Raw genomic sequence first — 17,332 nt, 5'->3', positions numbered from 1 at the left:
ACCTGTCTGTCCAGGGTTAGGCTGGCAGAATTCGGGATTCTTCTTGTCCATCCCAGCTCCCCCAGGACAGGCTGTGACCCAGAGGACATTGCGCTGCCAGAGCCAAAGCCAGGAGGCCGGGAACAAACCGGTTCACTGCAGACCCTGGGAGGAGGAGCTGCTCAGGCAGAAGCCGCCTCCGAGTCAGGTCTGCTCCTGCCCAGGAGAACCTGACCGAGCCCAGCGCTTTCTCCTCCACACGAGCCCCTGCTGCGAAGGGCCGGGCCCAGCTGCCCGCTGCACCCAGCGGGCGTTGGCACAGGCAGCCCATGCAGACCTGGGCCCAAGGCTGTTGTCTCCGAGGGTGAGAAGTGAAATGGGCAAAGCAGAATGGAAGGGCGGGGAAGCAGCTGCCAGATGCAGGGGGGACTGTGGGTGCAGACGGAGAGCTGGCCTGGCCTATGTCACTCAGCTCCAGGCCCCCGTCCCGGCCTGTGGGACACAGGGGCCCCTGCTTCCTGCAGCTCATCGCCACCTCCTGCTGCTCACCTTTCTTCCTGTTCTGTACCGACTGCTTCCACGGTTCTCCTTGAGTCTGGTAAACATCTGTCTGTCCCCCGCCACGTCCACCTACAGTCCCAGCCCTGTGCTTGGGGGTCAGACAGCAGCCTCTAAGAGACGGCCTCCCAGGTTCCTAAAGAAATCATCCAAACCCAGAAACCTTTGCACAAATAAAGAGCTTTGTTGTGAGTTATTTATAACAGTGCAAAACTGGATGCAAGCTACGCTTCCCACAAGATGAGACCAATTCAGGAAATTACGGCACATCCACCGAACCATCGTGTAGTCATTTAAATAATGTTGCGAGTTTGAACACCATGAAAAATGTTTTAGGAATTTTAAGTAAGACAGCATGATTAAGAAACTTTATGTATAGAACATCAAGTATTCTTTAAAAAGGCTTAAAAACATTGGAAACCAAGACTTTGCAAAGTTGTGTGTCTCTGGGTGATTGGAACTATGAGTAATTTTTTTCCATTTCTTCTATTCTCCAGTTTCTATAATTGTGCGTGTAACATTTTTTAATTGGAAAACAACTGGGGATTTTGAGGCTGTTTTGTAACAAGTGGCTCATGGCTTAGCTGGTGCCATGAGCCTGCCCGGCTCAGTGAAGCAGGTATGTATAAGCAAGGGCAGTCAACGCTGACAGCAACCGGGGGCGGGAGGGGGCGGTGCCAACACAGCTGATTACCCTCTGGCCTTGCAGAGCCGTTGGTTCCTGCAGCTGTGACCCTCGATCTTTTTAAAGTGAGTCCAACATCCTCAGGTTTCTCTGAAAGGACGCAGAGTCCCAGAGTCCCTGCCTCGGAGAGAAGCAGCCCACTGGCAGCCTCCTGGCTGCTCCGGCCCCAGAGACGGATGAAGGCCGGAACCCACAGGCCTTAAAAATAGGCCCAGGAACCGAAAGAGGCTCCGCTACTCCTCCAAACGGTCACACTTCCTCCCCACCCCACTGGCCCAGAACTGGCTCTGCCTGCCTTAGGACAGGAGGGTCCAGTGTCCCAGAAACTGTCCCCCGTGACTGCAGAGCAGTGTGAGCTCTAAGCACGAATCCAACCGTAACCACACGTGCAGGCATCGGGCCACAGGTTGTGTCTTTTGTAGCAGCAGCTGCACGTAGGGTCAACCCTATGCCAGGGCCGCGCTGGGCCTATGCCTGCGTGTCTCATTTACTCCACGCTGCCCCATGAGGCTGTGCCTGTCACTTCCTATGTGATCCCATGACCCTACAGATTTTGTTGTCACAGCTTTACAGCTGAAGACACAGAGGCCCCGAAGGGTGACGTGTTTAGGCCCCACTCTCCCTTCCAGCACATCTCCAACTAAAACCCCCCAAACCTCCACTTACACCCAGCTACACGGCACCTGGCAGAACAAGGTCCAGGCCGAGGGTGCACGGCCCTTTTTCCAAATCACAGGGCGGGATCAGGTGCCTGGCGCATGCATTTTGGCACAGCGGAGACGCTCACGGGAAAGCTGTTTCCCTCTTCATTCCTCAGGCTTATTCCTGAACCCTGCAAAATGGCTACTTGCATCCAACAGGCCTCAGCTGGAACCCCATGGCCCCCCGTTCTGCCACCTCCCAGTGACCGTGGATGAGTCACTTTCCTCTCTGAAGCTTGGTTCTCTCATCTGCAACCCAGGTGATAACAGAGGCTACCTACAGGACGCACGGCTGCGGGTACAGCGCAGCTGGCACACAGCAGGTGTGCAGTGACCTCTGTGCTATGGCCTCTCTGGCACAGGCCATCCCACAAGTCAAACTCCTGTAAAGCTCCCTAAGGTCCGGCCAAGGAAGTGCCCAATTCTCAGCCGGGCATTGGGGCCCCCAACCACTGGGGTGGCCTCAGCGCCCACAGCTGCCCCTGCAAGCCCCATTAGCCTCTGCCCTCCCCCATCCAGGCAAGTCCTGCCCAGTTTCAGCCCCTCACAAAGGCCACGCACACCCCTCCCGTCAACCTCAGTGGTCCCTTCTCTGTGCCTCTAAAGGACACACACTCTCTCTCTCACGTCCACTTGACGCTTCCTCGGTCTACCTTGTGCCAGGCAGCTGTGCACACCTGTTACAGCTGGGCTACCAGCTGAGGACAGGTGTGGGTGGGCTTCACCTCTGCTAAGAGCTTGGGCTCACATTCTGGCACTGACTAGCCACGCGACAGGGCGCGTGTTCCTTTCCCTCCACAACAGCATTTCCTCGTCGGGACAAAGAGAAGAGTATAATAATACCTACCTGATGGGGTTATTTTGAGGATAAAAGGAAATAGTGAGCATAAAACACTCCTTTTGCCACACAGCATTCCAGACAGAGAGAGAATTCCCTAGGCCACCTAAACGGGGGTGGCAGCCCAGGTATAAACAGCTCTAAAAATGCTCACCCTTGCCAGGGCCCAAAGACAACCAGCATGACGTCGGCCCCTCCCCTCACAGCATCTATCCACGACTCATCCCAGGTCGGGGGCCAGGTCACGTGCAGGTGGCCTGACCCAATGTCAGTACGCGCTGCCCTGTTGAGAGGGAGCTGCCCGCACAGAACGCCCGGGCTGACATCCAGGAACCATGAGAAGGCCCACACCCCAGGAGAAGTGTCAGACTGTGTTATCCACCTTTGGTCCAGATGTCGGCATCGCACATCTGGGCATCGCACCATCTGGTTCTTCCCAGCTCAGATTCTGGGGCCCCACAGAAGCTACCTCAGCCAGCCAGCTTGGTTCATCTGCTACCTGGAATCACAGTTTCCTGTGCTCAAAACACCAAAATCCTGCTCAGGGCGGCCACAGCCCCGGCTGCTTCCAGCAGGGTTTTACTCCAGCTAAGTCACCTGTGCACCTGGCGGCTCTCCATGACTCAGCTGTGCCCTCCGACAAGGCAGGGATCAGGGCCAGTCTCCCCGCCTGGCACTGAGCAAGTGCTCAAAGAATGCTTCTACTGTAGAGGCCAGAGTACACAAGACTCCAGTCAGGTTTGAATCTCCAAGGTGCCTTTCATCATGACAGCCAAGCGACGATCCCTGCGTGAGGGGGCCAGTCGCTTTCTCCCATCTCAGACATACACTGTGACTCAGAAATGACAACAGCTTGTCCAGGATCAAGCGCCTCCACCAGCACCTCCCTTACACCTTCAAAACAACCTCAGAGGACATGGCAGTTCTGAGCAACCCAAGCTTTCGTTAAACCACAACAAAGTCTGGAAGATTTCAGTGAATTCCTAAATGTAACAGGTCGTCACAGCTGTAAAGTGGAGATGAGGGTGTCTCCTGACTCACTGGATGTAGACGAGCTTTGGGGCCGGCGTTCTGGGTACCCAGGCCGACCACCGGCTTCAAACCACTATTAAGCTTGCCCCTTGCTAAACATCCCATTGACCTCACCTGACAAAAGAGATGCAACGCGAGGTCCTCCTAAGAGGTTAGGATTCCATTCTCCTTGGCCATCCACACCCTTCATTTCCCCGTCCAGAAATTAATTCTCTCATCTGTTTGCTAAGTTTCCTGGGTGCCCACTGTGCATCAGGGCAGGGAGCAGACTGAGACTGGGCAACGCCCTGGAGGGGTCCCTAGCTACCTGGGGAGACAGCCACACAGACCATTCCGATGCCACGGGCAGCACGACAGGGAGTGGAGGAAGGGTCCTCAGGCAGAAGCACTGGGGCCGAGGTTTCAGGGGAGCCCTGTAGGTGTCTGCAAGGTCGGTGAGTAGGGGGTGGCTTTCCAGGGGGAGAAAACTGCAGGCCCAAACATGCAGGGCACCAGAGCACCATAGGGATGGAGTTCAGGGATGTATGGGGCAAGGGGGCGGTCAGACAGGGAGACCTGTGGCTCGGAGAGGAGAAAGAGTAATGCGTGACCACCAGGATCTGCCCTCAGCCTCCTACAGGGCCCTTCTCTGCAGATGCAGTGCAGTAGATACAGCAAGGCCTAGCTGGGCACATTTAGGGGGGAGGGGAAGGACGGGCAGGCTCTGGGGTCAGACCGACCAAGGGTCAATCCCAGCTGTGCCACAGCCTCACTGGCTGTCCCTGCGCCAGTCTCTTGCCTCTCTGAATCTCAGGGGCCTCATCAGTGAAATGGAGATAATATCCCACTGTCAAAGTGACAGAGCACACATAAGGCACCTGGCACATAGTAAGTGCTCAGTAAATGCCAGCTGCTAGAACTAAGTATTGTTGTTCTTGGGGATGGCCCTGCGGGTTCCTCGGAGCAGGGACTGTCTCACGGGGGGAGATGCTCAGAGGGCAGAAGGCAGGAGTGTGTGGACGGGAGTGGGGAGGGGCTGCCTGGAGCTGCTGAGCAAAGGGCTGAAGGGCCTGGAGCAGATGGTCCCTTCGAACCCTCCCATTTCAGACATTCTGTGCCAGGTGACAGGCGGGCCTGCCCGGCTGGCATGCAGCCTGGCACACAGTAGATGCTCAATGAATGCTTGCTGGATGAATTAATGCGGGTCCTTCTACTTCTGCTCAAAACTAAGTCGTGACCCTTTTCAGAAAACAAACCAGAGAAACCTATGTCCTCTTCCATCCCCACTTTGTACCCACCTGACCCTCACCCCCACCCAGCACAGGAGAAAAGCTTCACTCCCAGGGCAGACTGGGCTGGTACCTGCTCCCGAAGGGGAAGTGTCTCATGCTAAGCCTGCCTCCTACACAAAGGACGGGAATTTAGTTTCTCTCCTCATCCATCCTCCAGGGCGTGGCCTGCTGAGGGGCCTTGACCGCCTGGGGCTGCCCTGTTCCTGATGCCTTGTGACTTTATGGGGTCTGTGGGCTCTTTGGGACTCAGTTTCCCCAGTGGTGAATGAAGGAGGGACTGGTAGAATCTCCAAGGCTGACACTCCGTTCTCCACAATGCTGTGGTCTCAGAAAACCCCAGCCCTGACTGGGGATGAGGGTGGGGAGGGGGTGGCAGACAACGTGCTATGAAGTCATTCCCATATGAGGAAGGGAGGGGTCTTTGCATGGAGAAAATGGCAAACCAGACACTACAGGGGAGGGGGCTCCCCCTGCTCCAGTCCGGCAGGATCCATCAGTAGTGATTACCTCACACCTAGCCAAGCGGGAGACCCCACCCACACCTGCAGCCCCAGGCTCCTTCAAACAATAAGAGCCACCCCACCCCATCCCACCTCACGGGGCAGACCTATGAATTAGGGCCTCCTGAGAGCAGAATCACCCACAGAGGCAGCAGGCCCTGCTCCCTCTGGCAAGCGCGTGGGTTCAGGGGACCACCGCCCAACAGGTCCCCAGTTACAGCTAAGGGTCCAGCAGAAGCAGCGGGTGCTGACAGGTGTGGGAAGACAAAGCCTTCAGGAATCGGAAGACACGGCCCCTCGTCAGCTGGGGATGGTGGTCAGGGGACAACTATTGGGAGGTCTGCCCAGAGCCCGGGCGCCCTGGTTCTGCAGTGATGGGCTAAGGGGCTCCCCAAATCCAGCGCCCACACTCCCTGCAGCAGCACCGAGGCCCCAAGGCTTCCTGGAACGGAAGGGGCCTGGCAGAACCACAGAGAGGAAGGAGAAAGACGGAAAGAGGGAGACACGGAGTGACCCGGGAAAGAGAAAGAGATACAGGGACACGAGCGTGGGGGCCGCTCTTGGGACCAAAATCAGAGACGAGAGAGACACAGGAAAGACCCAGACGTGGGGACCAGAGGGCTCCTGGAGAAAAACACAACACGCAGGGAGCCCCCGAGACACGCACAGAGGCAGACACGCACAGAGACACAGACCCAGAGGCAAACGAGGAGACGGAGACACGCAGAGACACGCGCAGAGACAGACACACAGAGAGACACGCACAGACAAGGAGACACGCAGACACGCAGAGGTGCGCACCCCCCGGCGCCGCTCCAGCCCCGCCACCCCGGCGTCGCCCCGCGTCCCACTCACCGAGGCCGCAGACCTCGCGGCGCAGGCTGAGGCGGCTGCGCTCCTCCGCTATGGCGCGCAGCATGTGCTGCAGCGAGCGCTCCTCGTCCTCCGCGCCGCCCGCAGGCTCGGGGGAGGCGGCGGCGGCGGGGAGGGCGGGCGGCCCAGTCCGGAGCCCCGCGGGCGCGGGCGCCGAGGCGCAGGCCCGGCCCGGCGGCCGCGCGGAGGCCATGCCGGGCCCCGGCTCATCGCCCGCGCCGCGCCCGCGGGGGCCCCCGGCGCGCCTCGCCGCCCCCGCCCCGGCGCCGCCCGCAGCGAGCACCAGTGAAGCCACAATCCGCCTTTGTGCGCGTCGCCGCCGCCACCCGCCGAGCCCAAGGGAAGCGAGCGCTCCTCCGCGCCGCCGTCGCCGCCCGCGCGCCTCCGGGCCGCTGTCGGCCCCGCCCGGCCCGTCAGGCCCCGCCCCCGGCCCGTCAGGCCCCGTCCCGACCACCTCTCCACTCACCTCCAGCTGCTCTGACCCGCCCCCAGTTCTCCAGGCCCCGCCCCTATCCGCCTCCCGCCCCGCCCCCTACCTACCAGGCTCTCCCCGGCCCCTGCCTCCTCGGCCCAGAGTCCGCGCGGGCGGGTCCTGTAACTTCCCCCACCCCTACCCAACCTCCGGCCCGCGCTGGCCCCCCCCGCCCCCCAAGAGGCCCGCCTTCGCCGACCTCCGACGCCAACCACTCTGTTCCTCAAATGGTTTTCGGGATCCCTCCTCGACCCCCAGTCCACTGTCTCCTGGCGCTCCCTGGCCCCTCTACGCCTGTGGTCACTTTCTCCAGGCGCTAGCCCCAAGGCCCTCTCTCCGCCCCGAACCTTCTCGGGCATATTGGCCCCTCCCACCGCCTCTTCCGGACCCGTCCCCCTACCCCCCACCCGCCTATAGCCACTCCGCACAAGGTTGCTTTGTCCCACACCCCCCTCGCTGTCACCCTCCTCTCCTCCATCAAGGTGCGATGGCCGGTTTTTGCTGGGAACTTAGAAGAACCCAGAAAGAGGTTACTCCCTCCCCAATATAGAGGTCTCATGGGGGACACGACGGCAAAGCCCTTGCCGCCCCCAGACTCCTTCGCCTGGCACAGTGCAGGTGTTGAGAAGGGCTCTGAGCCTGTTTCCTCAGCCGTCCATTAGGGGTGTCTCCACGAGTGCCGACTTAAGTATGAGGGGGTTGCGGGGTGTGGAGGTATATGGTCAGCTGGGCATGTGATCCTGATGAAGGCCGAGGTTGGTCCGTCATCCATGCGTGTGCTGGCCTCTGCTGACAGAGGAAGACCTAGAGAGCAACAGCCAGAGGCCTTCCCCAGACCTCACCCTGGTGGCCCACTTCCAAGGACAGGGTGGGATGGAGCTGGAGAGACAGTGCTGGGGTCCCAACGAGTAGCTAAATCTCTAACCTTATCCCCCTGCAGTCACACTAGCCCCCGTTCCTGGGGCCCATCAAGGAAGGTCCTGCCTCCCTTCCCTGCTTCCCCCATCCTTATAAAACTTGCTTCCTCGTTTCCTTTGGATCCCAGTGTCACATCCTCCAAGAGCCTTCCCTGCCGCTTTACCTGACATGCCGCCTTCGCTCCCTCTCTGGCCCCTTACCCTGCTGTGTTTTTCTTCACAGCACAGCACTTCGTACCTCCTCTCACATCACACTGTGATCGCTCTGTGTGGTTTGTTGCCTGGCTCCCCACCGAGGAAGGGGTGGTGTACTTTTCCTAATGCAGTCTGCTGTGTGCAATAACTGTCTTCTGCACAGCTGTGTTCCCGGTGCCTGACACATGGTGGATGCCCAATAAATAACTAAATGTGAGATGAATGAATGAAGAATGAATGAGAGACCTCATAGGGAAGCAAGAAAGTCTTCGTGGAAGGGGCAGTGAGGAGGCCTGGGAGTGGGAAATGGGAACAGCCCTGAAGAAGGAAATGGGTGGTCTGGATCCTGCTTCAGGCCTCACCTCTAGTTTTGTGCCCACGTGTGACCCCTCTGTGTCCCCAGTGCCAGGCTTGGGCTGGGAGTTAGGGGCTCTGTAAAAAAGTGTGGAATGAGGTGGGAATTAGTGAAGCAAATGACTGCTATGGATATATGTCTCTTCTCTGGGCCTGCGTCCCTGAGGGTTAAGGCCTCCAGTCTGGACAGCTGAGATTGGAGCTGGGAGAAATGGGAAATGAACAGGGCTGCACAAGGGCTCAGAGGCTGGCAAGTCCAATGGTCATATCCCACTCGTTTCCCAAAACTCACAACAAGCCTTGCCCGTTCCCACTGCCATCCGTTTGCTCATGCTGTCCCCCTTGCCTGAAATCATTTCTTCTCCACTACTGTGCTCACCGTCCAGGCCCACTTGCCCTGGGAGGCCTTCTGGTTAGGCTTCGCCAATGCGTTTGTGTCCTTACCTCGCTTCACAAACTCCCTTCCTGCCCCCGACCTCACACCCACAGTTGCCTCCATAGATTCTGTGCCATGGGACTAGCATCGAATCAACACAGCCCATATTTCCTTGCATCCAGCCCAGACAGGTGCCAGAAAATATTTGTTGAATGAATCAATGGACATCGCTGGGGCTCTCTCCCTTTTATTTCAATAACACTCCAGATATCGTCCACATAGGGGATGTTTTAATGTCCACAAGTGTTAAGTTATATTTTGGACTTGAAGAGCACGGCTTCTGGGGCTGCAGGTCACGTTCCGTTTCTTGATCTGGGTGCTGATTACATGGGTGTGGTCAGTTTATAAAAATTAATCAAGATGTAACTTTGTGATGTATGCACTTTTCCATATACATTATAAATATTCAGAATAAAAAGTAGAATAAAAATAAAATTTTAAAATCCTTGAAAAAAATTCTGGTTTAGCCATATTTCCCATGATCATGAAAATGTTCTTTGAAAGACCAATGAGAAACTAAGTGTATGTCAGCAGACTAATGGCCCCCCACAGATGTCCACAGCCAAAGATGTCCACACCCTCATCCCTGTGAATATACTATGTCACCTTACACAGCAAAATGGATTTTGCTGAAGTGATTGGGATATAGAGTTTGAGATGGAGAAATTATCCTGGATTATCCACGTGGGCCCAATCTAACCACATAAATTCCTAAACTTGGAGGTGATTTCCTGACTGTGGTCAGAAAGAGATGTGATGACAGAAGAAAGGTCATAGAGATGCAGTGTCGCTGGCCTGAAAGATTGAGGATGGGACCACAAGTCGGCTTCTAGAAGCAGGAGAAGGCAAGGAAACGGATGCTTCCTACATCCTCCAGGAGCAACCAGACCTGACCACACCCTTTTTTAGCTCAGTGAGACCCCAGTTGTGCTTCTACTCTATAGAACTGTAATATAATACATTTGTGTTGTTTCAAGACACTTATTTGGTTAGTTATTACAGCAGCGGTAGAAAACCAATACAAGGAACAGCCCCGAGATGCAGGGAATCACTGAATTTCTCTCTACTCAAGCACTTCTTTCCCCAAGGTTTGTTTTGCAAACAATACTAGAGCAATAATAAAGCAAAGTTTAGCAAAAAGCAAGATCAACCACAAGCCAACTGCTGTAAGAGGCCAGTTGCTTCATTTTCAGTATGGTATGCCCTAAATACGAATCTCCAGTCAATGATTGTGACAGTGGTGTTGATGGGTCACGTTTTTTATCTGTAAATGTTTGGGACAGATCTTATTCTAAGAGCCAGTCAGTGTTAAGAACAAATGCCCCCAGAGAACTCTTCTCCCGTTTTTTAAGTGGCTGAAAGGCCCAGGGACTTGGTAGAGAAGGGCTCGTTCAGCTGAGAGCCCCTGGCAGCCAACCTTCTCTTATCCGGGCCTCCCTTTACTGTTGCACAATGGCAAGTGGGGCTGGATGACCACTGAGGTCCCTCCTGGCCTTCGTTCAGTAGGTCTATAGTTGGGCTCCAACTATTTATCTTTTCTCCCTGGTCCCCTAGAAGAAGACAGTTAATTCCTCCAGGGTAGGTCAGCTATAAACAAGCCCACCCTGGGGCCATAAGCATGTGTTCCCAGGGGCAGGTTCAAAGGCTCTTCCTCTCTCCCCTGATAATCCGTTAATATACTTTTCCTTCCACGTCATGTGAGTGTTTTAACAGCTTCCCGCCTGACTTCTCCCTCCTTATGACTCATGGTTCCCCTTTGCTGGGAGTCCTTGCTCCTCAGCCTCGTTTTCATCTGGAAAATTAAATACAACCACCCCCTGATCTAGATTGCAACAGCTCCTCCAATACTGGTGTTTTTCTCACCTGGTACCAAAGTGGGGGAACTACCTGAAAAGGTCTAACCGCCTCCCTTCTCCCCTCCTCCAGCCCCCTTTCCACCATCCCACTTCCAGATATTTTCTCATCTTCAGCTGTTGTCAGAAATTCCAGCTCTAGCACGCCACTCTTTTTTTTGTTGTTTTTGTTTGTTTGTTTGTTTAAAGATTTTATTGGGGAAGGGGAACAGGACTTTATTGGGGAACAATGGTCAAATTGTTGTCCTTTCAATCTTAGTTGTGGAGGGTTCTGGTTCAGCTTCAAGTTGTTGTTCTTTCAGTCTTAGTTGTGGAGGGCACAGCTCAGCTCCAGGTCCAGTTGCCGTTGCTAGTTGCAGGGGGCACAGCCCACCATCCCTTGAGGGACTCGAGGAATTGAACTGGCAACCTTGTGGTTGAGAGCCCACTGGCCCATGTGGGAATCGAACCGGCAGCCTTCGGAGTTAGGAGCATGGAGCTCTAACCGCCTGAGCCACCGGGCCGGCCCACGCCACTCTTTTTTAATAGATCCCTGCTAAACATTTCCCTGGAGGGGGTAACCTTCAAATTATGGTCAGGCACCGGCACCTTGGTGAGAATAAAGGATTCAGAGGAGATTCTGAAAGAGGAAGCACCTGATGAGGTTGGGGGTTGGGGAGATACATACATTTCTTGAGGAACTGCCTTATGCCAGAAACGTCACAAGTGTGGACAAGTGTAATCCTGAACTCTGGGAGGCAAACACTGCTGTCTTCATGTGTAGGTAAGACAGCCCAGAGAGGTTGAGTAATGCTCAAAAATCACACAGCAGGTAAGAACCCTCCTGTAGCCAGGAAGGAAGAGATACCAATGCACATTCCAACTGGCATTAACTCATCTCTTTTCTGGTTTCAGGAGGGAAGAACCAGTGAAGAATGGACACAGAGTGATAAGTTTTGAAAAGAGAAGACCCACTTCATGGAACTGCAAGGCAGTGGGTGCGTGCCAGGAAATAAAATTGCAGGGTACCCGAGGATGGCGAGGGGTGGGGGGCATGCTAAATGTGGGCAGGGAAGACATTTGATCCTCAGGAAGCCTGGAACCAACACCCTTTGAACATGGGCAAGGCCCTTCTGCTCCAGAGCCCTGAGCCTCCCATCTGTCACTGAGGAGGCTGAACTAGCTGTCCCCTCAGGCCTTTCCAACTGTGGAAGGGCAGGCAGGATAAGCCAGGGCAGCGCTAGAGAGCCTGCCCTCCTTTTCCCTGCTCCCCGGGCCCCTGCTCCGAGTGGTCCTGCCTGGGAGTCGTTTCCCTGGTCCATGAACACACGGCCTTCACCACCTCGGGGCAATGGAAATTGTGTTAACAACCAACATGTGTACTCCTGCAAAACACGAAAATAAAAGAGAGACATTAAAATGAATAGATGATTCATTAAATGCCAACAAGATGTACCATCGTGTCACCTTTATTTTTGACTTGACATTTATAAAAATTCTACTACGTTTGAGATGTCTTTGTGGGTTATATTTTTTCATGCAGCAAGAATTTTGAGAATTCTGGGTAGTTGATAAGAAATCAGAAATTACAAGTTACTGGTATTTTATCTTATTTAGCAAACACGTATGCAGAACTTACTACGTGCCGGGCACTGTTTTATGACTTGACAAATGCCGACGTTGAACTCTGTGACTTAGGGACATCATTATCCATCTTTTGCAGATAAGCCAGAGGCACACAGAGGTTAGGTATCTTCTCCAAGGTCATCAGAGGCAGAGTCATGTAGCCAAGTGATGCAAGAACAAAATTATAAAAATCCGTTCTGAATTTTTTTTGGAAAACAATTACATTTATCAAGGGTACATTCATGTTTGAGATGATGTGGGCATAACCTCTCAAAGCAAGAATGACTCAGGCCAGCAAACGCCTGGAGATGGCCCCGTCCTCTCAGCCCCCAGCATGGGGCCTGCATATAGAAGGCAAACATTGAATAAAAGAAAGAAAATTAACAACTCATTGTCCACTTGAGGGGTTGGGGGAATGAAGACAGCAGGTCTTAAACACCCAACTTGGTGCCAAGTTCATTGTATCCAGCTTACTGAACCCTCACATGAGCTTCAGCATTGTTCCATTATTATCCCAATTTTACAGATGCCAAAACTGAGGCTCAGAGACGCCAGTGGCTTACTCGAGGGCACACAGCCAGGGTGCAGTGTAGCTGGGATACGTGCCCATGAGCCTTGAGAAGAAGGCGGTGTTCGTGTTTGTATATTTTGGTCTCACTTCAGTCATATTGATATATTTATCTAGCACTTACTTTGTGACGGGTCATTGACAAAAGTTGAGGTAGCAACAGCTGCTTACACCCACTGCTGTACTTTTCTGATGGAGGTGTTGGGAGCAGTGGTGCATCCTGGGAGCGGCAGGTGAGGGGCTAGATTAGAGAAAAAATTTTGGCGTGTTTTGAGGCCCACCCCTATAGAGACCCTCAACCCTTGAGAGTCACAGCTAGATGATGCTTAGGGTGCTTCATAAGCGAGACTGAGATGGGAGTGTAAGTTTCCTGTGCGTGCCATAACAAATGACCGTAAACTGGGTGGCTTACAATGACAGAAATGGTTCAGAAATCAAAGTGTCTGCAGGGCTGAGCTCCCTCCAAGGCTCTAGGGGAAGGTCCTTGCTCGCCTCTTCTAGCTTCTCATGGATCCAGGCGTCCTTGTGTTGCGAGCACCTGTAAGGGCAGTCACCACATTTCAGTCTCTTCCTGAAAGTCAAGGGACATTAACCCCTCGGCAGGGCCCTACGTCCCTGCGTGGTACTCGTGACGCGAGTGCGGAACAAAGTCCTGACACAGGTTCAGATGGAGTGAGTAACACAGCTTTATTTGGGAGACAATGTCCCTCCAGAGGCTAATGCTCTGGTAATCACAGAAGGTTATACAGAATAGAATCGAATTTAGTAACGAACCAAGTCCCAGAGTCGATCAAGGTGGAGAAGGTCCCTGGTCCAGGAGAGATGACTTGGCCCATGACGTGTCCAAGACAGCTGCTCAAGGGAAGAACTTCGGAGAGTCCCGGAGTATCGTGGCTTGCACCTTGCAGAGGGTCTTAGCCAGACCGCCCAGTTGGACCACTCACAGCATTGCTCTGGAGTTCTGCTTTTATCCTCTTTTCCTTGGACTTGTTTACCTCTGAGGTGATAACCAAAAGTGGTTTGCCAGGAGTTGTTTATCTCTTAGGTGAGAACCAGAAGTTGTTTTGGTGAAGGTGTTTATCACTCAATTTTGTTATGCTCAGTTTCACACAAAAGCATGTTTTTCACTTCACTCTTGTTAGTCTCACACATGTGTGGGCATATTCCTAGCTCGCATCCCTACTAGTAAACAATTTGTTTTGCAAACCTCAACCCAATACATATAGTGCATTTTATATGCTCTACACACTTTGGCTTGGGGCTACATCATTCTAGTCTCTGCTTCCATCGTCACATGGCCTTTAGTCCCTTTGGTGTCTCTGTGGCCCAACTTCTCTCTTTTGCAAGTGAAGCATCCATTCCATCCTCTTCTTATTAGGAACCTGGAATTTTTCTCAGGGGCCTATCCATTTCAGTCCATGTGCAGTGAGCACTTGAGCCAGGCCTGGCCCATCAGAGCAAAGCCACAGTGATTGGTCCAGGGCTGGTCCAATCAGAGCCAAGCCTGAGACTCTGGTAGTCTCTGCAGGGGGCTGCTATGAGGACAGCTGCTGGCAGCTACCTTAGTAGCAGGAGGGGCAGACTAGCCCAGAATAGAGCCCACACAGAGGAGAGCAGGGCCCAGAGATGGAAAGTGAAGCCTAGTCTTGGTTTCTGCCCAATTCCAGAAGCTAAAACTCCCTTTCCTGCTGAAGCCAGCTGAGAGGGGATTCTGCCCCTTGCTCGTCAGTGGATCGTGATGGAAACAAAGGTCCATCATGAGCCCTCACTTAACACTTAACCAAAGGTTGAATTTCTATGGCACATTGGCTGTCAGGGCCCTCCTTACCAGAGATGAAAGTGAGATGCAAGCAGTAGAGGGTGAGCACTTGGCAGGAGGCCTCTGGTTTAGCCTGCTCATTGCACAGGTGGGGGACGGAGGCCCAGAGAGGTGAGACCTGCCTGAGGTCACACATGCAGTGTGACCCTCTGACCCTAGAATGCCCTCTGACCCTCAGACTCAGCTCAGACCTTCCACACTACTCTTCCTAACTGGGTGTCCATGAACATTGTCTTCCTGCTTAAGCCAAATCTGTCCTCCCCCGTAGTGACCTCGTGGATCCTGCCTCCACTGCTCACTGATATTCTCGTCCTTCCTGGCAATGCTGTTCCTCTCACCAAGTGCATCGATTCATGCGTCGTCATGGGACAGAGCTCCAACCCGCATCTTGGGATCTGTAGGTAACACTTAGGACATCTGTGGGCTTGGGTGGGGAAAAGTCCTCAGCTTCCCCATTTCTAAGAGGGAGGTAGGAATGATGCTTTCTAGGCCATAATACAAGGTGTGATCAAACAATATGGTGAATGTTTAAATAAAAACAAAATTTATTACAGTAAAGGACACATTGCCATTAATTTCCTCAAAATACTCCCTCTCGCTTCAAACACACTTATCCCATTGTTCTTGCCACTTTCTGAAGCAGTTCTGGAAGTGCTCTTTCGTAAGTGTCTTTAGTTGTGCTGTCGTAGCTGCCTCCATGTCCTGAATCATTTTGACTTTGGGGAAGAGCCAGAAGTCGCACGGTGCCAGATCCAGTGAATAAGGTGGATGAGGACACACCGTAATGTTTTTATTTGACAGAAATTGCCATACCAGAAGCGATGTGTGACACAGAGCATTGTCATGATGGAGGATGAAGTAAAGACACTCAGAAAAGAGGACTTCGAGAACTGCTTCAGAAAGTGGCAAGAATGATGGGATAAGTGTGGTCAAAGTGAAAGGGAGTGTTTTGAGGGGAGATTAATGGCAATGTGTCTTTTACTGTAATATTTTTTTTTATTTAAACATTCATTGAATCTTTTGATCACACCTAATAGTCCAGGATTCCTTGAGGATACCCCTTCCCCTTTCCGCCTCTTCCTCCCCAGAGCTGCTAATGACCGATACCAGTTAGGAAACACGACTCCTTGAAGACTCTGTAGCCAGGTTCCTTCCTGTGACCCAGAAATGGCCCAGAGCTCTTTGCTGTTGTGGTTCAACCAAATCCACGCTGGCGGGAAGCTTGAGAGCCCAGAAATTTCAGAGACAAAGGAATCTTTTACCTGTGGCTCCTCACTGTTCTTGTGCACTGAGCAAATAAAACAAATGGATTCTGTTTCCCTTTGGGTTTTGATCTTCAGGAAGGGCCACAGGTGGGAGGACCTGGGGGGAGCTGATGGGGTGGCCAGGGAGAGAGAGGAGACCCAAAGTGGGGGGATGGAGAGGAAGGGACAGACGCCTGCTCCCCTGGCCACTGCATGGCTTCCCAGCTGGGCTTCCTGCTTCCACTTCCCAGCAGCCCGGAAGTGCCTTCTAATAGTGAGGGCTCCCTTCTCGCACAGAGAAGGAACCCAAGTCTGCCCTGGGAATGCAAGGCCCTGCACCCCCACCTTCCACCCTGCCCCTTGCTGACCTCATTGCCTATCACTCTGCCCCCCTCATCTCTACAGACCCCTCGATGTTCCCTCTGCCTGGACCGCTCTTCCCACCTCCTCACACTTCCCTCCGTCCCTTCTTCAAGTGTCCCTCCCTGACCACCTGTGCAAAAGTACCCCGTCCGCCATTACTCTCCCCGCTCACCTGCCCCAGCCTCCTGCCTAGCACTCATGTCCTCTAACCCAAGAGGTCTTCCTTGGGTTACTGACTGTGTCCCCACTAAAATGTGGCCCCTGTGGTCACAAGGCTTCTGTCCTGTCCACTGCCTTATCTTAGTGTCCAGTCTGGCACACGGGAGGTGCTCATTATTCTTTGTTGCATAACTTGAACAGAGAAGGGGCACTGTGTCTGCCTGGGGACAGGAGGGGAGTGGAGACTCAAGAATGCTGAGCACTGGGACGCAGTGGCAACCTCCACCGGCCATGCATTTGCTGTTCTTGACACCTCTCCTTCAAATCCCCCAACCTTCATACCCACTGTATTGTCCCCATTTGACCTTGGAGGGCCTGGGTCCGAGAGGCGGGCCCAGATGAGACCTCAGTATGACTTTCCTGGGCTCTTGGCACTTTTGCCTTTGTGGGACCCTTCCTCCATAAATAAATAATAATAATAATAAATTAAAACTACTTTGTAAAGACAAGTATATCAGTATTCATGTTAAGACATTTTCTTCTATGTAAAAGTCCATTCTCTTCTGATTCTAATAGAATTTGGGTAAGTCAGCCGTGTGGTGGGCGCGGTCCCACATTCCAGCACCGCCCCCACTCCGCCCCATCCCTGTCCTAACCGACCGCAGGGACGCCACCAGGGGGCGCCTGACACCAGCGCGTCGCCCCAATGGGCAAAGGTTCTGAGCGCCAGGGAGACCCAGCGCCCTCCCCCGGCAGGGCCCTACGCTGGGGGCTCCGGCCCACCCCCTGCGGGCTCCGCAGCGCCAACAACCTACTCTATGAACCTCCTGGCCTCTCTTCCGCCAACAAGTCCCGCTGAGCTACCACGGCTTCCAGGAAACCTTCCTGGGCCTCAGGCTGGGCCGGGCAT

General features: G+C 53.7%; 1 protein-coding gene across 2 annotated transcripts in view; it reads right to left on the bottom strand.

Moving 5' to 3' along the window:
• Window positions 1-6,804, bottom strand: part of KIAA0930 (KIAA0930 ortholog) — a 36,155-nt gene extending 29,351 nt beyond the window's left edge. Inside the window, exon 1 of one of the 2 annotated variants that reach the window (XM_074326539.2) lies at window positions 6,420-6,804. In XM_074326539.2, the coding sequence (XP_074182640.1) occupies window positions 6,420-6,630 (211 nt within the window). In that variant the 5' untranslated portion in view covers window positions 6,631-6,804. Of the gene's footprint in view, window positions 1-2; window positions 67-6,419 lie in introns of those variants that run through there. The other variant, XM_074326541.2, reaches the window with a different exon arrangement.
• Between the last annotated feature and the right edge of the window lie 10,528 nt (window positions 6,805-17,332).

Source organism: Rhinolophus sinicus, chromosome 1, assembly GCF_057876585.1.
Source record: "Rhinolophus sinicus isolate RSI-liver-muscle chromosome 1, RSI-T2T, whole genome shotgun sequence".
Lineage (NCBI taxonomy): Eukaryota > Metazoa > Chordata > Mammalia > Chiroptera > Rhinolophidae > Rhinolophus > Rhinolophus sinicus.
Note: the sequence above shows the minus strand (reverse complement) of the source record. Positions and strands in the feature narration are given on the sequence as shown.